Raw genomic sequence first — 22,879 nt, forward strand, 5'->3', positions numbered from 1 at the left:
TGTTTTCTAATTTTATCTTTTAAATAAACTCTATTTTAAATTGACATCATTATTTTATCAATTTTAATCATATTTTTAAATTTAACCTATTTTAATTATTTCTTTAATAATTTTTTAATTTGATCTCTTTTCTAATTAACTATATTTTTAGTTATAAAATTATTTATAAAATAAATAAAAACTATTTACAATAAAATTATAACAATATTTACATTTAATTTTATAATTATAAGAATATAATAATAATAATAATTTTGTTATTTTTTATTATCATAAAAAAGTGAGTATATGTTTTTTTTCACTAATAATCTTAAAAATCTTAAAATATTATTATTAATAATGATTGTGAATGAGTACAAAATTCAAATATTAAGTTAATTAACAAAAAGATTATATCATTATCATTCAAAAGTCTCTCATGTGAAAATTACTTTATTTTCTCGTGAAAGATGTAAATGTTCATATCAGAATCGTTTCAAGATAAATACTTTTAATTTTGACACTAAAGAATCTAAATGTTAACATATAACACTTTTAAAATGTATTAAAATTAACAACAAAAGTAAGAAGTCTAATCAAAACAAAATAAATATATAAATATAGAGACTAAATTACTAAACCTAACATATACATTTATTATTAAAAACAAAAACATTATTATTATTGAGTATTTTATTTTGACTCACCGCATTTATTATTTAGGAACACTGTTTTTTTTAATAAAAATTGCATTATCATGAGTAAAATATACCATTTAGGACTTGGTCGTTCCTTCACTTGTTTTCCATTCTTTTTATGAACAGTTTGTGAAAAAAAATAGAAAAAAATAGAGTAACAATAAAAATTATTAGTTTAAGAAAATCGTAGAGAAATGATGAGAAAATTACTTTATTAAAATATTATTTATTTCTATGTTACCATTTATTATTAACAATAGTTTAATAATTTTTTATATACATATTTACAAAATAATATAAAAAAATGAGGTTATATAATCGCCAATGAAATTTCAATTAATTAAGTAATAAATACTATTAGAAACACATGTGTATGCATAACACGTATGTATATATATTTTGATGATAAAACTATTATTATTATTATTATATAAATAAAAATAAATATTTTTTACGGTTTTGTTGTACATAATTTTTATTTATAGATAATTATTTTAGTTCAAAAAGATAGTTAAATATAACAAAATAAAAAAACTAAAAAGAATATAAAGAATGGAATTGATAATATAGTCATTTTAATTTCAAAAACTGTTATTTGAAAAATAAAATGGATAAAAATATATATACACAAATAGAAAATAATCTCTTTATATGATTCTCTATATGATGATATATATAATTATTACTTTCTTTCTTTTTTATCTACTAAATTGCTTTCTTTAGTCTCTAATCCATTTTTTCCCATCTGCTACTAGAGATAAAGTTGGAGAGATCCACATTTTCCACCAAAATATAATATAAAACATTTCTCACTTAATTAATATTTTCTAATAATACTTATCCAACCGTCAATAAAGTAAATAATTTTTAATTTTAAAATTTAAAACTAACTAACTTAATATATAAATTAAAATCAGGTTTAAAATTATCATATTAATTATTTCTTGACCTTTTAATTTTATTAACTTACTGCACTTTTGGCTACCTGAAAAACTTACTATGATTATCATCACTTAAAAAAGAAACTCTGAACAGTCACAGAATAATAAGAACCGAATAGGAGCCCGTCATAATATAGAACGATTTATCTTAATCACTCGTTTAAATTATTTAAACGAGATAAAATATAAATATTTATTATTTAAGTGGAAAAAATCATAAATATAAAAATATAATTATTCAAAATTTATTTTATAAATATATCTTTCTAAAATATTAATTTTATGTTAATTTTTTTTTATACAGCAAAATCACCTTAATAAAGAGTAAAATACTTACGTCTAATCACAAGTTTTGAGTATCTTTCTTTGACCTTCTTTTTTTGAGCTAGCTTTTGAATTTTGATGCATGCCTATTGTAGTGTTTGCATGTGGATTAACATGAATTTTTATTACTAAGAAAACATGAAGATATATTTATATTATTCATTAACGTCATACATGTTTAGTTTTTTTTTTTATAGTAATGAAGGTGGGAGCTTAAACTTAAATAAAAATGTCGTAAAAAGATTAGTTTTTTCTTATGATGGTATCTTAGAATAAAAGATATAGACTACCTAGATGTAATTTGATCTCAATAATATATATATATATATATATATATATATATATATATATATATATATATATATATATATATATTATTGTATTATGTAAGGATGAAATTTTGAGAGATTTTAATATTTTAAAGGTCATTGAAAAATATTTAGTTGTGTTGTAAGTTGTTTGAGGTTAAAATAATTGTGAAAGTCATTGGTAAAATTGGTTAGTTTGAATTTAGGTTTTGTACCATAGGATCGGGTCGTCCCAAAAAAAAAGGATTGATCGACCTAGTTTGCTTTAAACTCTTAAATTCGGACAAAACAAAGACAAAAGACATCCGTAAGACTGAAGTAGAGGCCGAACGGTCGATCTCAGTAACAAAGTGACATCAAGAATCGAGGTTAAGGATAGGTATCAATTAGTGTAATGGGTCCAGATTGGGCCGCAATTAAGACTCCATTAATCTTAAACTCATTTCAAAAATTATAAAATAGATGTCAAAGGTAAGAGGTAGGTAATCGCATTTATTGTGAATTTAAGACTTAACTCTGACTCATTTGAATTAATTACTCACTTAAACATGGAAATACTTTTGGCAGGTACCCCCGATCAGTTTGGAGCGTGGACGAAAGAGAACTTGGACTAAGGACGAGTTCAGTTACCCGTCCGGCTAAGGAGTAAAAGTGTGAAGGTGTGTGTGAAGTTACTTGACCCTATATCCGAAACAAGTTTAAATGTATTTGAGATGTATTTGTTTAATCATAAAAGGAGTTTTAATGTAGACAAGTTTTGATTGAGAATAGCTAATTTTTTTGTTTAGTTGTTCTGGAATGATTTATGAACTCAATGAGGGTGCAAATTATATTTTAGCGAAGTATAGTAATGTTGGCCATTTTAAGTTTGTATAAAATTTTAAAATTATTATATTCGTTTTGAGTAAAGTTTTAAAAACAAATTTGATTTTGGTGGTATGAAATTATTTTTGTGCTATTTTTCCATCTTTATTATTTCTAAGTCAATCTAAATATGTTTTTGCATAATATTTGATAATTTTTATCCAATCCAATATATTTTTTAAGTTTTTTTATCATGGAGTAGTCCAAATCTATATCTATTTGGATCACATTTACATATTATAACTAAATTTCGGTAATATGATAGAAATATATGTAATTGGTCCTATAAATATAACTAGCATTCCTTCTAATCCAAGTGGAGCACCAAAGAATTTCATTCTCAGCTACAAGCGTTCTCAAAACTATTGTTAGGATTCACAAATCATATTAGAACAATAGTGATATGGAGATTGCTAATTTAATTAAAGTGTTTAATTACTCTAAAGTTTTGGGGATTGCTTATTTAATTAATTAATTGATTTGATTTTGTGCATAATCTAACACTATATACTTGTAAGTATTTAACCTTAAATTTTTGAAGCGGTTGTCTGAATCAAATAAATAGCTGGCAGCATTTCAGATAATTTTTTTCTTGTCAATTTGACAGTGGTGAGACAGTTATAACTGCATTATGTTACCTCACTGCAGAACCGAATGTGGCAAATTAAGTACCATATTAGTAAAAAAATGAAAAAGAACACAAATCAATGTGTTAGGTTCAGCAGGAGTCTCTGCTTGAAAATATTAAATTGAGTCAAAATTTCCAGATTGAAAATTTCGGGAATCTGATGACTACTGTTATTGCTATGTAGTTGTCATGTGCCTGTGAATCCATACACGACACCTCCAATAAATAAATTAACCAATTCAATAATAAGGGTGTTATTAAATCACAGAATATAGTTTGCAGAGTTTGTGATTGTCACCAAATTATTGGCAGGATCGGTTTGTAAGTTGTGCAAGTGATGCATATTTTTTCAGAGTGAAAACTTGTGAAACCTAAATCTATATCTATATCAGAGGCAGAAAGGAGAAAAAGATGCTTTAGCACCGAATCAGGAAGCAGAATGAAGCTTTTTTTTTTGTTAATGCCGTAATCATAAATTGATTGACCAAATCACCCACTTGCCAATAAACTATCTCTCTCCCTCTCACACTAATTTTGAAAACTAAACAACAGGGTGAGAGTGGAAATATTGTTTAAGGATTACACTGTCTTCTTCTGCATAGTATCATTGTATTTGTAACCAATTTGAAAACAGTGTTCATGAATGACAATAATTGACAAGACAAACACTAGCCACGTTCATACCATGAGCAACACAACACTGATATTTGCTCTTAAGCTACTCTTTTATGACATGTAATTCAAACACACTTTTTGATTGCAATGGATATTGCTTATTTATCAGTGACAAGTTGATTCATTAGCATTTTTTGTGGTGAAGGAAGAGCATCTTGAGAAAATGGCAGTAGTTTTGTTGAGGGATACAGATTTGGATGGTCCAGGTCCAGGTCCAGCATTGGTATGCATAAATATAACCCTCTACATGAGAACCAGCCAATATAAATGTACAAACTAGAATGGACCATTATCATAAATAATTTCCCATTTTAGAACCAAACAAGAGGTTTGTCTCCATGGGAAAAAAATAAGTGCATATTTGATGAGGCTATTCTTAGGGACAGTGTTTCCTGTATTAGTCTCAAAACAACTGTATCAACCAAAAGCACACACTTCCCCTTTCCAAAAACAATGTCTAACACACAGTGAAAAGTAGGAATGGAGAAAGTGGAGAAAAAACATGAGACAGAGAGAAAGGAAATGCTTAAGATGTTTGTTTTAGGTGTATGAGTATGATTTATCATTCAACATATCTTTGTTTTAGGTGACTCATAAAACTAATGTTTATAATATGACTAGTATGTATAGGCATGTATCTGATATGTGTATTTAATATTTAATTAGCTCATTATAACACCGAATCTCATCAAGAATTGTTTAAGATCTCTCTAGGAACCTTTTTTTATACACTACACAGTCTCACTGGATCCAACTTTCTTCTCTCCAATCAAGTATTCACCTCTTCTCCTCTCTCACACACACTCACACTCACACTCACTGTCCCATAGCTAGTTCTAGATATTACTGTTTCTTGGTTTTTGATGGATGAAAAGTGGAAGCTGTCAAAGAAAGAAGCAGGTTGCAGCAGCCAGAATAGCACATCATCCACCAAGTCATTGTTCTCAAGGAGTTGCTCAACAAGAGGCTCTTCTTCAAACTCTCCCCTCTTGAGGAGCTTATCCCAAAAGAGTTCCTCCACTTCTAAAACCAGCATCCCTAGGAGCTTCTCTCAGAAAAACCCCTCCATTGGTAAAAAATGCACCAGCTTAGCTAAGGAGCACAAAGCCAGATTTTACATCATGAGGAGGTGTGTAGCCATGTTAGTTTGCTGGCACAAGCATGGGGATTCATGAAGGAATCACAGATCCCTTTTCAGATTCTTATGTCATGGTTACACTACCAAAATGCTGAAGGGATCTGGTTTTTCTTCTTCTTCGAATATATTCGTTTTGTAATTACCAATTCCACAAGTTGAGTTATAAGATTGATTTACTTGCTGCTTAAAGCTTCTGTGTCTGTCTCTCTCTCTATATATACAATTAGTCGACCTTCAGGGATTCAATTTCTGATCATTAACAAATACAAAACTCATTTCGACATCTTAATATCTATCTCTAGAACCATTACATGAGATAAACTTTTATGGAGAAAAGTATAAAGACAAAGCTTAAATATAATATCACAGAAAGTGTTGATAATGTTCTTTCATTGGAATTGAAGTTTTATTTCCCTACTCTGTATAATAATTAGCTTTGTAAAATACTTTAGTGTATTATCAAATGGAAACTTTATTCTCTCAGAATCAGTGTACTTATATAATTATATAACTGTCTAATTTTTTTTCCAAAAATATAAATCTACACCCTCCTGTTCAGAGCTCATATAATCTTGATTAAACCCTTTTTTTAGATTATTGTTAAACAATGATAACTAAACAAAAATCATGCTTAACTTTTGGTTCAGGATCCTCAAAAGGTTCTCACGTGTTAAATCCCACTTCTGACTCCTATCACCTCTCTTTATATTCTCTTTCACTGAATATATTTGTGTTTAGAAGGAAAGTTTTTGTATACTTTATGGTAAAGCATAGGGATATTTAATTCAACTGCTTCAGCTCATTATTACTATTTAATAGCACTTGGATCTGCATTGAAAATGCAAGCCACATTCTTACTTCGTTTTTCCCATAAAAAACAAAAGTAACGGCTGACTCTTTAGTTCAAAATGTAAGAACCTGATTTTTGAAGGGTTCTTCCCTTTTTTCTCCCTTTCCAAAAGGGGAAATCTGCAATCTGAAGTTAGATAGTTTTGGTGCAATTCATCATTTTCTTTTTCCTCACCCCATCTTAGCGAATCTAATCCCAATTAGTAAATTAACCGTTAATTAGGCTTTACATTGCAACATTTCACCCAAATGTAGTAACTTTAAGGAGGAATTAACCAATCACTGCAGTTAATGTGAAATGTAAGTGTTACAAATTCAAATCTTTCTCGTTTGAACGAGAAAATTTCACACATGAAAACAAAAACAACACTGTTGTTGCTTTTAAATAAAAGGATAGTTACAATAACAATTTTTTTTCTAAACATGCACAGAATCATTTGTCCCCAAACATGAACACTGCATCTTGAATTAGCTGGAGGCCACTAACCTTTGGAGATATACTAGCAAGACAAATAAGCATAAATTATTAGGGGTTAACCTTGAGAAAGAAATTTCTGTTTATGGTCAACATATCTCTATTATTGTCATGTGTGACAACATTAATTAATGGAGGAGTTCCTTCTTAATTTGGAATTGCGTAACAAAAAAGAATGTCCTAAATAAAGTTAAGGTTTCTAATTTCCTGAAGAAAGAAACAACTTTAAATTAAATGTGAGAGCTTCATTATTGTTAAAGCAATGATATAAGATTAGACTGGTTTGGTAATAAAAATGAGAAGTAAAATAGATCATTTGAATGGAGGTAAGTTTTTATTAGATTTTGAAAGGTAAATACATTCAAATTCTGGATGCTATAACTTCATACACCCTTATTTTATCAGCACAAGAAAATTAGGTGGAGTGGAAGTATAGAAAAGTGATCCAGAAGGTGTCTGGATGATAGAAAGAAAGAAAAACTGAAATGGCTATTAGGATGGTGACTCTTCACTCTTTCATAACTCTTTCATAGTTGGCAAACCAAAAATCCGGAAATTAATTAACTTAGAACTGGAAAATCAAACAGGAAGGAAAATTTTGGCAGAAAGCATCATGATCAACACTTGGGTAGATCAGCTGGTGGAGGAGGCAACTTCTGATTAGGGAGCTTCCCATCCTCAACAATCCAGGCCATCCTCAACCCCCAACTAAAGTGCACATCAAAGTGACAGTGCATCAGCCACACACCTGTTTCATCATACACATTAAATTAAATCATATCATCCAAAAGGATAAAGATAAATTAAACACCGTCTTAATTTCATTTAGTATGACTTTTTAATCAGAACTGAACTCTTAACTAGATAATTCACTCGTATTGTTAAAACTGTGACTTCATTCTTATTTGGTATCGTGTTTTCAAATCTTTATATAGATAGTAAAAACAGTAAACCAATATTTTTGTCGATTCAAAGTTTTATGTAGAAATGTATAAAAATAGAAAGCAGACACAGTGGCAGTTTTATCATTATAAATGAAAGTGAAATGTGAAACCAGAAGAAACAAGGCCTAGAGTTTTGTCAATGGTGCAGGCTTAAAGCAGAATGTAGGAGACTTGAAAGTTAAAACTTAAAGAAAGAATCAAACTAATTTATGTTATGGTCTATGAAGTGATGAAAAGAAATAAAGGATTGAAACAAGCGTGGGGTAGCTAGGAATGATATATCATAGTAATTCAGTGTCACCTGGGTTATCAGCAAGGAACCGGATTGCAACCCAACCACCAGAGGGGACACCAACAGTGTTCCTTTCAACTGGGTCAACCAGATTGAATTTTGGAGGGTCGGTGTTGGGATTAAAGTTCCCAAAGCCTCGACCAACAACATAGAAATTAAAGCCATGAAGGTGCAAAGGGTGGCTCTCAGCTCCTAAAATGCTGGTATCCTGAAGCACCACTTGCACGCTTGTGTTAAAGGGTATGACCACAGTCTTGGTTCCATTGGTGACCCTTGTGTTGTTCGGTGGGGTCCCCGTGTAGTTGAATGGTCTCAATGGCACAGCAGGAAAATCAGTGGTGTAAATGCCGTTATTAGCCTGCCCAAAGAAATGTTGCTGAAGAAGTGCTATAGAAGGAAGAGTGAAAGATATGTTGTTCATCGAGGCTGCAAATTTTGAACTGTTGTTTGGTCCTTGGCATGTCTGGTTTTTGGGGCAGGGACTTGTTCCAAGTCCAACCGTGAAGAAAAAGCTCTTGTCAACTTTTTGAGGTACCTGGGCAGGGTACTTGGCAGTGTTCAAACTGCGAAGTTTGCTAGAGAAGTTGGCAACGAAGGAAGTGTCATTGATGGCTGGAAGGGAGGGTTTTAAAGTGGGAATGTTTTTGGGAGCAAGTGGTTTCTTGTACTCTAGAATGCCAGCAACTGTGGAATTGTCGAAAGTGCCCGTGCCAGTGGAATATGGCCTTGCTAGCATGAAGAAAGTGGCATTTGGGTACTCAGGTTTTGTCTTTAACAGAACGTTTGATGTTTGTCCCGGTCCTAGGACTATGATCTCGGACTCAAAAGGTTTAACGTAAGTAGCATCAGCTTCAACAATGACCAGGGTGTGATTCGCAATGCTGAAAAAGAGCTCATCATTGAGTGCAGCATTGATCAAACGAAGAAGGTATGTCTTCCCTGGTTTCACCTTTAACCTGAACGTCTCAGTCTCTGTCTCTGTCCACCATGAACATCAGAAGACAAAACCTATGTTAATACACCAATTTAATGAATAACCATTTAGAACAACTCCTATTATCACTGCTAGCCAGGTTATTTTGTACAAATAAAACTGAGACTTATTTTTGTGTAAAAGTAGATTTTTTTTTTCAGTGGATCAAAGCTAGTTAGTGTAGTTTCAACAAGGTTTTACCGTTATTGGAGCAATTGTAGAGGGGTCCAGGAAATCCATTAAAGGTGTAGGCATCTGAAACATTTGGGCCACCCCCTGTCTGAAGGGCTTGTGCAATAACAGCCTCTGGGTCAGCGTTCCACCACTCACCTATGAGGTTCAATCATTGAAGCAATACAGATGAGAAAGTTGTCTTTTTTTCATTCATTGTTCTTTCTTTTAAAATGATTTTGTTAAATTAAATAAGAAAAATGTGTATTATTCTATGTATATGGTGATGGTTTGAGGTCCATACCAAAGAGGATGGGAACTTCCTTGTGGGGTTTTTGAAAAGGGTAAGATTCGTTGAGCCTAGGGAGGAGGATAAGAGGTCCATAGAGAGTGGCTCTTAACCATGAAATGTGAGCATGCCAGAAAAGAGTTCCTCTTTGTCCAACTATGGTGAAGTTGTACACATAACTCTGACCAGTTTGAATGGGACATTGAGTTATGTAAGATGGACCATCTGCCCATCCACTTCGAAGCTGTCTAATTCCATGCCTGTTATTGTCAATAATCCATAAATATGTTAGTTGGTAGCCACACAATAATCCATTGCATGCATGGACATATACCAGCTAGAAGATGCACAAAATACGTAGCATACAAATTAATCCTGATAATTATCATAATTTTGTTAGGTACACTTGTCTTGTGGGCAAAGAATAACTAATGCAAAATCAGTAGTTCTAGAGAGTTGAGATCATAGATATATATATATACCAGTGTATGGTGACATTGTTGGGAACATGATTGACCACCTTAACCACAATTGTGTCACCTTCTCTTGCAGCAATTCTAGAACCAGGGAACTTCCCGTTCACTGTAACAATGCTCTTTGTGTGGCACAGCCTCGTAACATTTTTCAACCTTATCTGGAAACATAATCAAATAAATATTCATATCACCTTTTTTCTGCAGAAAGGCACAACTAATGTTTAGCTGCATTGAGTGGTAAAGATTAACTCTTTTCACTTCAGAACTCTCACTAGATAAATAGATACATGTTTACATGGTATAAGTTTATAATGTGTGTGTGTGTGTTGCTCACATCAAACTTGTAGTGCCTTGTAACGCTTCCATGCTTTGAACTAGTGGCGAGAATAAATTCGGGAAAGGAAGAGAGGAAGGTTGTGACAAAGAGGAATGCCACAAAAAGTTTTGGTGAAGGAACAGTTGAGACCATTTTGTTTGCGGTTGCACCAATACTGTGTTTTAGGCCTCAGTGAGTGAGTTTGGAAATATTAGTTACAATTAGCTGCATGCTAAACAATGTTGTATATATAGAGACAGAGATAGAAACCACAAATAAATGTTTGGTCGAACAGGTTTATCTGATCAGTGAGTCCATGTTTCAAAACGAAGCATGCCTGAAGAAGATTGATTTTCACCTACTCTGTATGGTCCCATCTTTCTTATACTTTGGAGTGTCACTAACGTTAATTTTATTTAACATTTTGTCTCATCTTATGTGCCCTATTTCGTACTCTCTAATTACAGTTTCTTTCCATGTGCACCCAACATCTCCTGTTTATACTTTATCAACAAAAGTGCTCTCCAATAAAATTTGGAAAACTTTCATATTTTTTTCGAAGAATCCAACAATAATTTATGAAACAAAGAAAAAAAAAACAAATGTTAAAATATAAACTTTAAGTTTAACTCAAATGAGATTGACATATTTTATTACTATAAACTTTAATTCATAATTATGAGAACTTGGTTTGGATGTTTTGTCTGAATAAATTTGTAATGATCTGATGATAAAAGGGATAATTGGTGGACTAAAACATCTCCACGTCGTTAAATTCGTTTAAGAAGAGTAAAAGGAAAAGGGCATTTTCAAATCAACCGTTAAGGCTTGCTGAGTGAGCTAGACTTAGATTGCAACACTAATAATTTTAAAATGCTTCTGAAAAAAAAATGATTTGAGCATCTCGTTTTCAGGTGAGGCTTAATTGGGTGTGCCTGGTGATGATGGCACACTTCTCAACTAAACAGTACCGTAAGTAAGTGAGTTAGAGCCACAAAGAAGGAAAAGGACATTTGATCCAACTTTTCTTTTAGCCACCAAAACGAATGAGCAATAATCAACCAAGCAGAGATTAGGTTCCTGGTTAATTAAGTCTAGGATCAACGTTTTAATCATCGGCTTAATCACTGAGACAGAAAGATTCATTACAAAGCCAAAATAATTAAATCAACACTGACAACAATCTACGAACTTCGATATAAATTGAGCTTTTCTAATACATGTCTCTTCTGGACCCACATAACTCACCCCTTCATTACCAAATATCTCAATTTAGATTTACCTTTTAACATTATTCGGAGGTAGAACTACATGCAAAGAAACTGAAGCATGAAAGTTTCTCACCAGTTAGTTTTCTGGATTTGATAGTTATGCGATTTCATTAAGGTTTTAAAAATAAAATTATACCCTATAACCGATCGAAAATCGTTTCAATTCCAATTTACTGCAAATTTGATGACTTTTCAGTTAGTCCATAGGTCATGCTCTCATCAAATACAAAAGTATCGCAAATCGAAATATTTAGAAGTAAAACATATTTATTGAACTTTTTGACTTTTTGAACCGTAATTAATTCAATCTTATTTCAAAATCTATAAAAATAGCTAAAATAAAAATCTATAAAAACAGATAAAATAAAAAGATAAATGATTATATTTATTATAAATTTAAAACTTTATTCTAATAATCTATTATAACTGATTTAAGTATTAGAGTTCTTTTAAGAAATACTAATCCGCTCTACTTGGAGTTTAAAAACAAAAAATTAAAAATAACTTTGTAACATAGACTTACATGTTAGAAGATTACTCCATAGCCTAAACAAATCATAATAATATAAATTACTTCAAACTAATTCTAGATAATTGGAACTTTATAATGTATCAAAATAAAATAAGGAAAGTTAATATAATCGTGATAGATCATTTTTAATTCATAACTATCGAACTATAGAAAACAATAACTCGTGACAAGAACTTTATATTTTATCGCTGAGTTACAAATTTCGTTCATCCCCGACAGCATCGTAGAGATTTCATTTTGTACTTGTTTTTGTCTGATCAAGAAAAAACGTGATGCTTTTTTCCTTTGGATTTAATGGCAAAATACAATACTTCTTCATCATTGAATCAGGCCAAAGTTGATCGAATATTTTTTAAAAATGTTATAAGGGCTATATCATTGCATTTTGGAATCATACGTAACTAAATTAAATACTATAATGTTTCTGGCTTGTTGGTAATAAATTCCATATTTCTATAGGCGGTGGCTGACAAATGTAGTTATATCCTAGAACTATAGAATGTATACATACACAATAATTTATCAGTTTAATAACTGCAGAATAGCCTGTAATAAAACGGTTTGGTCTAAGTACAACAATCAATTAGCAGCTATATAACAATTCCCTGGTTTTAAAATTTGACTGACATAGCAAATCAATTAACTGTGTATCCTCTCCATTGTGGGCATCCAATTTATTTTCGCCTTTTATAGCTTTTGTTGACTAATTCTTTTTCAGGAATGAATACACTGTAATGCATATCCGTCACCTAAATAAAACTGACATGAAAAAATATCCATCTCTTGAAAAGAAATCCTACTTGTCATCATAATACTAGCATTAAATATGCTTTACCTTTTTGATTGATTCACAGGATCAATAAACTGTACTCATGAATTCACATGGTAGGATTGGATATGGAGGTCTGCATGAATAGCTGCTGGTTGTTACTGTCACTATAAAAGAAAAAATAACTTTTGATAGAAACTAGGGTTGGCTTAGGCCAGGTAAAAGACCCTTTCCATGTTTTGAAGGCGCAACAAAGACAAAACTGAAAAAACACTTTGCAAACTATGGAGAGAAAAAGTATTTTACACATTATATATACAGCCCAACTAATCACAATGGATAAGTGGGCCCTTGTATGTAATTAATTAAAACCTTATTTAACTTGTCAAGTCAAAAGTGGTTACATAACCTAACATGTATTAGTGAAGTCAACAGCAAAACATCACATAAATGAATAAAATTTAAATCCAGTTATGTGTTGTACATAATTAGTTAGATCTAGGAATTGCTAACACAAACAGCTAAACCTGCAAATTTATCAGAGACCATTCTTAAGGATGGCGATGTCTTAACTTAAGTATAAAAGATAAGATGTATCACATGCACTATCATCATGGGCTTCCCACATTATAACATTTTAATGCTTATTTATATATCAAGAGATACACATGTCTCGGTAAGAATTATCGGGATAAGTAAACATGAACTAGAATACAATCATATACACATGCCAAGCTCATTATATACGCCAATACAGAATAATATACATATATATATATATATATATATATATATATATATATATATATATATATATATATATATATATATATATACTTGTTTCCATGAAGATACACTTCAAGGCATCACATTATGCATTTTACAGCCATATCTAAACCATCAGATTACGCAATATCTGAACCATCGGATTCGCTCTCCCTGGTTCCCCCACTTCCCGACCCTATCCTTAATTTGCACACAGGACATGTCCCTTGTTGCTGGAGCCAAGGATCAATGCAGTTAGCATGAAACTAGACAAAAAGAAAAAAGAAAATAAGCCATTTATGATACACACGCACACGCACCCACACATGCACACACGCACCCACTGTGAAGGAGGAATAAGTTGCAACAGAAGTTACTTGACAGCCATCATGCTTTAATCAAACAAAATAAAAGATTGAGGTGCAGTGTCTTTGATGCCTTAGGTTTTATTTTTCAAATAAAGTTAGAGTCTAATATCAATGACAATATGAAGAATAAAACTTGGCATTAGTTGGTTCTAGTTATCAAAGAAAAACTCGAATTTTAATACCAAAATAATACTAAGAGCACCTACTGTATTAGTCTGAAGTTTTGTTCAGAAACAAATAATAACAGATTTTAAAAATTAATCCAGTTTAGTAAACAAAAAATTGATATGGGCAAGATATTGATTGTTCCTCCCCACATTTCAAATTCTCTTATCATTTAAGGTAATGACGCATCTTCTAAAATGTATAAATTACTCTAATTACTACGACAAAACAGTCTTCTTTGATTGAAATACCCTCACTGAAAGAGTTAGAATAATTGTGAATTAGTTAAGTATACAGACAAAGATGAGCAGTATGCTTTAATTCGAATGGATTTGCTAGAATGGTATAACGAGAAAACTAAGAAGGCTAATGATTATCACAAAATAAATCTGATAATATGAGAGATAAGTACTAGTTTCCACTAGGGCCGAATAATTTGAAAAACAACGAAAAAAGGAAAAGGAAGGCGGTGATCAAACCTGATGCAAGCATGGTAAGCTACGAACAAGCTCCCCCCTCTTGACTTGGTCCAAGCATATAGTACATGTCAGCTCATCTTCTGAGCCTCTGATACCTGCCTCTGTTCCTCCAGATTCTTGTTTAATCTGATTGACCATTAAACAAAGACACTAAAAACTGTTCCCTCCCAGGAATAAGTATGGAAGCCATCAAGTGGGGGCAATTTCTTCAAACATCTTGAATTAAAAGAATCATATATATATATATATATATATATATATATATATATATATATATATATATATATATATATATATATATATATATATATATATATATATATATATATATATCTTTTCTTCAAAAGCATACCATGAAGAATGAATAGAACATCATATTAGGGCCAATTATCGAATAGTTTGCTATCTATATCTTGGGGCATTGTCTAAAGTACTTATGAGAGGCATTAACAGCAATATAGACCACCAGTAGTATACAAAACTAACAACCAAGCGTAAAACCAGGCAACACATTTACACCATTGTAACCCTAAAATACAATGACCTGACAACCTAGGCTAGAAAAGGTAAACAAACCAAAAGCAGAGACAGTTAACATATGTTTACCTCAGCTGCACCTGAAGAGGATGCCAGACCGGCTGAGCCATCCCTGTTAACAGAAATCAGATTATTTATTATGGTTTAGAACTTTACATAAATGCAAATGCACGCAAAGGAGGAAACTAGTCTTATAACCAGTTAAACTGGCTTGAGAATCCTAAAATACATAAATAAATAAAAAAAAGACTACCAAATGTATTTTTCTCTATAATTTTAACTAACGATTCCTAAGAAATGATGTAACAGCACAGCCTCTTTTCACAAATGGTCATCGAGTACGCAATGAGTGAAAATAATCCCTTCAAGATCCTCATTCTACTACCAGTGATTATGAGTCTTGTAGATGACATCTATTTTACCACAAATGTAGGATGACTATTAGCAACAAACAACTATTTGGTTTTTTAATTAGAGTCACAACTGCTGGTCTCCGTACACCTCTAGCAAAGCTAACCTTAACAGCTTCACTGAAGCATGCCAATTTCTCCATGGAGCATGATTTATGCTCCATATTCAATGGTTTTCTATACCAAAATACTAAGGAGTGTGGACTTTAAACTCAACCATCCTTATCAGAAGTCAGTGCCTTCTACAGAATAGTTAAAATAGGGTGCACTGACCCTCCAAACAGTGAGCTTCAGGAAAGGAAAAATGCAAGCTTATGCAGCTAGCCTTTCTTCTGATTCATTATCACTATCAATTTATTTATTTTTTAAGAAACCATTACAACTCACTTTGGTGGGACTGGAATTTTATATGTGTGAATAGGCAAGGCATTTATCTCTTCCTCAGTCATTGAATGGGTACTAGGAGCAGTATCAGTGTCAAGAGCTCTCAAAGTATCATAATCTGCAACAAAATCAAGAAAAGAATTTAACAAAACACAGCAATATAAGCTTTCATCTGCTTTCAGCATCCATCTTGGGGCCTTTCAACTAAGAAAAGATATTAAAACACACATTCAAAGGTACAACTCATAAACATAATACCTAGCTCATCAAATTCACGGTCAAGAAGTGCAAGCTGAAGTCTAAGTCCCTGCAGTCTTCCTCTGGTTGCAATTGCAATCGATGGTGGCATGTGAAGACGGAGTTCAGTATGGCCAAGCAACCCAGAGGCTGCTGCAGCATGAGCCCTAGCCTGTGCCTGAAGTTGTTGACAAGTTGCATACATCCTCAGACTTGTAGCCATCACAAAGATAGCCAGTACAACCCAGAGCTGAAATGTTATGTGCCAAGAATTAATTTCTTACTTCAATGCAGATAAGTAACTTGCACGGCAGTGAGTACATCAAATTTAGCATTTTTTTAAGTGATTACTTACCAAAAAATGATGTAGCATTTGAGGGGAGTTTAATATCATGAATATCAAAATAACTGGCAAATAAGCATGTCAGATACAGATTAAGAATGTGCTTTATGAAGAAGTAAAGCATTATATACAGCTGAGAAGACATCACCTGTGATAAGAAAAGCTAAAGAATTGCCATTAACTGGGCGAGCTGGATGAACCCTCTGATAGGAAGAAGTAGGAAAAGAGAATGAGAATTACAGTCCAATTATGTACAATTTGAGTTTAGCAGGCGAAAACTAGCACACAGACTGACATTCACACACATCAAACGTACCATCAAGGTTCTTTCAGGAACATATTCTGAAAATCCACTTTCAATATCTCCCCTACTCCCTCGGAAGACAAAACTCATGATTGCAAAGGAGCTCGCTCAGCCAACAATTCACGACAACACTACCTGCGAGCTATTAATCGATGTTCAAACGTTACAATAACACAAATTTGTAAACTGATTATGAAAGAATAAACATATATTAAGTCATTCAAGAATCAAACAAGCACACATAATTCCACCCATGAATTTGTGAATACTGAATAATTAGTCGCAGTAAACACATTTTTATAGATTGATGGTTATTGGCAGCAAAGATAATTTTTATTGTTTGAAGATTAGATGATAAATCACATCTCACATTCCAGTACCTTATCTAGACAATTTTTTTGCAAAACAGAGAAATAGATCATTAGGCTCATCAAGGTGCATTGCTTGCAAAACTACAATTTGAAGCTAACGAGATCCACCTCTTGAAGATTAGATTCATAACTTCTGAAAGATAGCGGGATAGGCCATTCTTTTCTCTTGTCAAAACAATGGTGAATAATTTTTGTTTTTGAGGCCAAAGCTAAAGCCATTGACCTATATAGGTTTATGTCTCATTAGCTCAGGAGATTGTAAGTGTCAGAACAGTTTTATGAAATTCAGTACAAGAAATAATGAATTGTACATCATGGCCGGTCCAACATTGCAAAAAAGAAATGTAGGTATACATAATAACTTAAAGAGTGAAAAAAAACTCCCCCTTCCCATGTATTTAACAACTTACTCAATTCCCACACAAAACGCTCCCACTTGTGCGGAAAATTCTGAGGAAATAGGGTGTGTTTTCGCATTTTTAAGAATAACACGTTGGTGCAGAATGCAGATGCTTTTTCTAATTTAGGGGACCTCGCACTTCAACTCGACCAACTCCTAAAAACGGATGATTTGGTGATACAAAACCGTCAAGATGGCAGGGAAAAAATATGAAGAAGAAAAAATCAATTTTAGGCAAATTCTCACCGGAAAAATGAAGAGTGCCGGAAAAGTTAACAGAAATAGGAAAAAGAAACAGCTACAGCCACCACCGTCAGAAAACCACATTACATTTATAGATGTGAGGTTCATCAAATTATAGAAACGGATGTAAGACTCTACATTTTCTTACAAACATTTAACGGAAATATATGGTCTTGTTGGTTCAGTTTTCCAGCACTGAAACACATCGTAAGCTGCAAAAACAAAAATCATCAACATGCTTACCCAAATCAAATTGTCCCCAAATGGATTTGTAATCGTACCAGGGATTGGTCCGTCACTGTACGTTTGTTGCTGTGGTGTGGTGACGGTGGGTTCAGTCACTGATGTGCTGCAATATAAGATTTGGAAAATGCTATTTGTAGAAACATTATATTATATCTATAGATATAAAAAAAACTTACCTTTTTAATTAATCCATAGTATATGACGTATACTTTTTCTCCCAAAATTATTATAATTGTTTTTTCTCTTAGATAACGATATTTAACAATATTTTTTAATAAATTTTAATATTATCTATGTCATATGTTTTATGTGATTGATTCATATTAATATTTATAATTATTATTATTAATTTTAACGTAATTTTGGATTAACCATGTTAAAAATATTGTCAATATTAATTAAACAATTCATTAGGTTTAAATAATTTTCTAACTCTAGATTGTAAAATATAAGATAAGAAAAATTGAAAATTGAAAAATTAGGTATATGGTGGGTAGGAAATTGAGGAGAAGTGTAGAGTTTTGAAGATGACACGTGGAATTGAAACTGTAGAGGTATTGTGGTAGCAGTGCCACGCCTTGTTCGCATGCAGAAAGATGTAACCATAGAAGCTCACAATCAACACCGACACTGCCACCATTTCATTACTGACATGGTTGACATATAAAATTAGATATAAAGAGAGAGAGATAGAGATAATTTTATGTTGTCATGTTACATTAAACACAGTTTCTTTTTATAATATGAAATAGACGACAACAAAGAAAAAACAGTGCCTTTAGTTAAAACAAAAAATAGAATTTAAAGAAGTATGCGACATCAAACATATCCTTAAACTCTATATTATACAAAAAAAAAAATTATTAATGCTATGCTAGTAAAGTGAGCGATTGATTTTACTGAAGTATAATTGGTTAGTATTATGTTACTGCGGAAACGTTTCGGACTGGACTGTCTATAAATGGCATAGGAAAAAAGAAACATTTGATGATTGAAATTTCGTACAACTATATATTTTATCAAATAAAAAAGTATTACAATAGAATGTTTAATTATACAGGGACAAAAGAAAATAAATAAAAAAAAGTATAATATTGCATATAATAGTATGCCTATAGTAAATGATTAATTCCTTTAAGAATGTAATTGATTAACGTTCTGTAAATACAATTACTTTCCCGCTTAAAATCATGATTCTTATTTCAAATATACAAATTTAAAATTATTTAAAATAGATTTAATTTGGATTTTGATAATAGAGTTCAGTTTGACATACCATGTTCATAATTTGTTAATTTTAGTTAGGTTTAATTTTAGTTTTTGGTTAAAAATTGCACATCAATATCTCAATTTTTTTTTTGTCTTGAGTTTTTAATTTTGCAAAATTGAAATAATTAACTCTTGCTATTAAATTAGATTAATGATATTAAAAAACAATTGTTGTATATTTTCAATAACATGTGTGATTTAACATTTTTAAAAAGAAAAATTATAAAAAGAATTGTTGAAGCCCTACTTAAAAGGCATGTTTGATGTTGCTATTTTTCTTCTTCCGTACTCTTTGTATTTTTCAACATTGTTTAACTTAGTTGTTTTTCTTCTTTAATGTTATTGATGTTAGTGGTTCGTTTCCTACAACATTTTTGTCTTCGTTCTTGTTTTTTTTCGACTCTTCATCATGATTGTTGGTTTTGTTCAACATTATTGATCTTTGTTGTATTTCAGTGTCGTGGTTGGAGTACTTAAGGTATGTTAGTGGGTCATTCATGTTCGTCTTTCACATGTAATGGGTGGTTGATGTAAAATTCTAGTCTACTTATTGTCGTGGTGGAGGATCGAGGAGTTTATGTATATCACCCATTTGGTCATTATGGAGAAAAATTAGTTTTGAGAACTGCAAAAACTATTAAGAAGAGAGGAAAACAATTTTGAGGTTGTCCTAAGTATAAAGTATAATATTGGAATTTATGTTATTATTTATGAAAATAGATTATTGTTGGAATTTTGAATTATTGTCGTTGTTGTTATTTACAAAGTATAAGTGAAGATGTTGGTTGCAATTACTTCAGATGGTGTACTAAAGATGGATTGAGAAAAAAGTTATCACTGTCAAGTGCGAAGAAAGAAATACCACTTTCGTTAAGACTTAAGAAACAAAAGGTGATAGGAAGATTATAAATAATTTGAAAAACTTAGTTAAGATTTTTCAAAAATGAATTAAGGTGTTCATAGGAGTGACTTCTCTTTTCTATGTCATTAACATAATTGTAATTACAATGTTGATGAAAAATCCATAATGTGTTCTAAGTGTTGTTTATTGTACTTAATTAAGTTAACTTCATTGTAGTTAGGATGTAAATCTTTTTCACTATACTTGTTTCGGTAGGGATTTGTGAGACCGAGACACTAACCTTCGACTGGTGCGCTCCGCTTGTCTGCTTCCAGTTTGAACCGATCGGTCACCTTCAATATTGGCCGCTCGGTCACCCTCTTTGTAAAAGAGGGGAGGTAATTGAAGTCCTAATAGGACGTAAATAGGGCGTATTGTAGTATGAGTTGAATCCGTCTTTACCTCAAACCTAAACCCTTATTTATAGAGTTTAAAGGAATCTGACACATTAATTTACCTCTTAATGGTCATTAATGCAAACCTTAATTGTTTAACGACAGTCGTTATAACATTCATTGTGCGTTACATCTGCTTAATAGTTGTCGAGACCGAACGGATGAGAAGCTAGTCGAGACCGAACGGATGAGAAGCTGGCCGAGACCGAACGGTAGAGACCGAACGGTAGCCTGCGAGCCCATAGTAACAGTACTTATTTTAAGTTAATTTGATTGTAGTTAAGATGTAATGTTTATGATATACAATTGTCAGGGCTAATGTTGGTAAATTGTTTAACGTAATGTTTTTCAATAAATTCAACAAAATGTCAGAACTATAAAAAACAGAGAAATCGATCTGGGACTTCCGATGAAAACTGAATCCTCACTTAGGCCGTGTTCACTTCGCATGAATTTACTGTTCATGAGGTTTACCGAGCGATGAAAAGGAACAAAACTCGTGTTCACTTGATGGAGTTTGCGAAGAAGAAATGCGATTGAATTGCGAGATGTCGCTCTTTTTGGTCACCTGCAAAGTTGAGAAGATTTGGAGGGATACCTTGCATAATTACTCATGTGCCCCCAACTTTTAAAAATTTTCCAACTCGTACGTTGCAGGTTAAGTTAGTATTCGAAAGCTGGAAGGTACTGTGCACTCACGGAAAAGCTGTAATATGTAGAAGAGATTCCTGAGGCTTTGGTTCAGACGTCCAAACACCAAACAGTGAAGATTCGCGCATGAATTATCAACAGTTCACACGGTTTCTTCATCCACAGTGTTAACCTTGTTATGTTAAATGCAGAACCTAGAAGAGCATTGTGTGGTTGTGTTAATTGAAGAAGCGAGAGTAGCATTGGGTTAAGCAAGTTCAAGAGCTCGAAGTGGAAGTGTGTTTCAGTGCTGCTGGAAGAGAGAAAGCTAAGGTGTTTCAGTGCTGGTGCTACTCGAAGAGAGAAAGCTAAGGTGAGTTTTTATTGTAGTTGTTTATAGCTGTTTATCGTTTTTATGTTGCAAGTGATGGAGGTAGATGAAGACTATCGGTGAGGAGATGAATAACAGAATCGGTGATGAAGAAGATGACTCTGCGTGAAGGCGGAGAAGAAGAAGGGTGTGAACGTATCCAGATGAGAGATGGCGTATCCGGATACACCGTGGATGAAGAAATCGCTGGGAAACCTTATCCGAATATACTCATGTGTATCCGGATACAATCATGCGTATTCGGATACAGTTTGAACGTTGCGGCTTGGATCCTGATACAGAGGTCGTCGTCGTTCCGTGGAAGTCGTCCGATTTGGTTCGTTGTTGGCAGAGTTTGGGGTGGAGAAGGTGGCAACGCGCATGTGATGGAGGTCCTCCGGTTTGGTTCGTCGTTGGCAGAGTCAGGCGTGGAGAAGCTTGCAGCATGTGATGTTTGGCGTGGAGAAGCTCGCTGCGCATGGAGGTTTCACCAGTAGACGAAGCTGTCCGTGATGATGGAGGATGGAGGCAGCATTTGATGGTCCGTTAACCAGCGACGATGCCGATGTGATTGGAGAAGGATGCACGGCGGCTGGTTTCACAGGTCAAGTAGTGCACCAAGGAGGAGGATGGGCACACATGAGGATGCTGAGAAGAACGCAGATGTGGTGTTATTAGGTGAAATATGATACGACTAACGATTTGTTTGTCATGGTTTTTGATGCAGGTGTTGCTAGAGTGGTGAATTACAAGCTTAAACATTGAATTGCAAGCTGCTCCGTGGTGTAAGTAGATGATTGTGGTTCAATATTGTTGAATACAGGGTGTGTGTTGTGATTTGTTATGAACTTCATCATGCTTTCTTTTATTATTTTGCAGGTGTTGGACCGGAGTTATTGGTTACGGTGAAGAAGGTTGTGTGTGCATGTTTTTGTCCACCAAGCGGGAGTAATTTCTGTGGTTGAAGAAGCTTATTTGTGAATGTTGTTGGGGGAAGCCCAGATAAATTAGTTTCTTAGTTGAACATTGAAGATTGAGCTGTATTAATTTCTCTGGATCACGAATTGACTTTACTTTGTTGAAGAAGGTTGATTAATAATTACAAAATTTGTAGACATTGCTTTTTAACCATTATCTAATATTATCATAT

At 32.7% G+C, this 22,879-nt stretch overlaps 3 protein-coding genes and 1 long non-coding RNA gene across 13 annotated transcripts; 2 read left to right on the forward strand and 2 right to left on the reverse strand.

Annotated features, from left to right (window-relative positions):
• The first annotated feature begins 4,847 nt into the window (after window positions 1-4,847).
• On the forward strand, window positions 4,848-5,744 carry LOC108319609 (small polypeptide DEVIL 13). Its single transcript, XM_017550797.2, has one exon. The coding sequence runs from the start codon at window positions 5,281-5,283 to the stop codon at window positions 5,590-5,592; it is 312 nt and encodes a 103-aa protein (XP_017406286.1). The 5' UTR covers window positions 4,848-5,280; the 3' UTR covers window positions 5,593-5,744.
• A 1,443-nt stretch (window positions 5,745-7,187) lies between these two features.
• LOC108319588 (laccase-2) lies at window positions 7,188-10,623 on the reverse strand. Its single transcript, XM_017550764.2, has 6 exons — window positions 10,359-10,623; window positions 10,031-10,182; window positions 9,564-9,808; window positions 9,290-9,418; window positions 8,125-9,093; window positions 7,188-7,627 (listed from the first exon to the last, which is right to left on the reverse strand). The coding sequence occupies exons 1-6, from the start codon at window positions 10,491-10,493 to the stop codon at window positions 7,497-7,499; spliced, it is 1,761 nt and encodes a 586-aa protein (XP_017406253.1). The 5' UTR covers window positions 10,494-10,623; the 3' UTR covers window positions 7,188-7,496.
• A 2,908-nt stretch (window positions 10,624-13,531) lies between these two features.
• Window positions 13,532-18,299, reverse strand: LOC108319570 (E3 ubiquitin-protein ligase SDIR1). Of its 10 annotated transcripts, none has more exons than XM_017550741.2 (10): window positions 18,200-18,283; window positions 18,057-18,130; window positions 16,917-17,046; window positions 16,749-16,803; window positions 16,613-16,665; window positions 16,279-16,507; window positions 16,024-16,138; window positions 15,296-15,338; window positions 14,690-14,815; window positions 13,532-13,943 (listed from the first exon to the last, which is right to left on the reverse strand). In XM_017550741.2, exons 3-10 carry the CDS (start codon window positions 16,992-16,994, stop codon window positions 13,818-13,820), a joined length of 825 nt encoding a protein of 274 aa, XP_017406230.1. In that variant the 5' UTR covers window positions 16,995-17,046; window positions 18,057-18,130; window positions 18,200-18,283; the 3' UTR covers window positions 13,532-13,817. The 10 variants fall into 10 exon arrangements, with proteins under 10 accessions (XP_017406230.1, XP_052734547.1, XP_017406226.1 ...); XM_052878587.1 differs by lacking the exon at window positions 18,057-18,130 and adding an exon at window positions 17,686-17,831 and having other exon boundaries at window positions 18,162-18,275; XM_017550737.2 differs by lacking the exon at window positions 18,200-18,283 and adding an exon at window positions 17,686-17,831 and having other exon boundaries at window positions 17,922-18,062.
• A 3,232-nt stretch (window positions 18,300-21,531) lies between these two features.
• On the forward strand, window positions 21,532-22,676 carry LOC128196821 (uncharacterized). The gene is made up of 3 exons (XR_008249226.1): window positions 21,532-21,732; window positions 22,457-22,514; window positions 22,609-22,676. It is a non-coding gene; the product is annotated as an uncharacterized LOC128196821 (long non-coding RNA).
• Window positions 22,677-22,879: the final 203 nt, after the last annotated feature.

This window comes from Vigna angularis, chromosome 5, assembly GCF_016808095.1.
Source record: "Vigna angularis cultivar LongXiaoDou No.4 chromosome 5, ASM1680809v1, whole genome shotgun sequence".
Taxonomy (NCBI): Eukaryota; Viridiplantae; Streptophyta; class Magnoliopsida; order Fabales; family Fabaceae; genus Vigna; species Vigna angularis.

Coding starts and splice junctions, on each gene's coding strand:
- LOC108319609 (XM_017550797.2), top strand. CDS start 5,281: ATGGATGAAAAGTGGAAGCTGTCAAAGAAAGAAGCAGGTTGCAGCAGC.
- LOC108319588 (XM_017550764.2), bottom strand. CDS start 10,493: ATGGTCTCAACTGTTCCTTCACCAAAACTTTTTGTGGCATTCCTCTTT. Junction 9,419..9,563: donor GGAAGTTCCCATCCTCTTTG/GTATGGACCTCA, acceptor TGAACCTCATAG/GTGAGTGGTGGAACGCTGAC. Junction 7,628..8,124: donor GTTCCTTGCTGATAACCCAG/GTGACACTGAAT, acceptor ATGATGAAACAG/GTGTGTGGCTGATGCACTGT.
- LOC108319570 (XM_017550736.2), bottom strand. CDS start 16,994: ATGAGTTTTGTCTTCCGAGGGAGTAGGGGAGATATTGAAAGTGGATTT. Junction 16,508..16,612: donor AAATGCTACATCATTTTTTG/GTAAGTAATCAC, acceptor ATAACATTTCAG/CTCTGGGTTGTACTGGCTAT. Junction 14,816..15,295: donor CCTCTTCAGGTGCAGCTGAG/GTAAACATATGT, acceptor ATGGTCAATCAG/ATTAAACAAGAATCTGGAGG.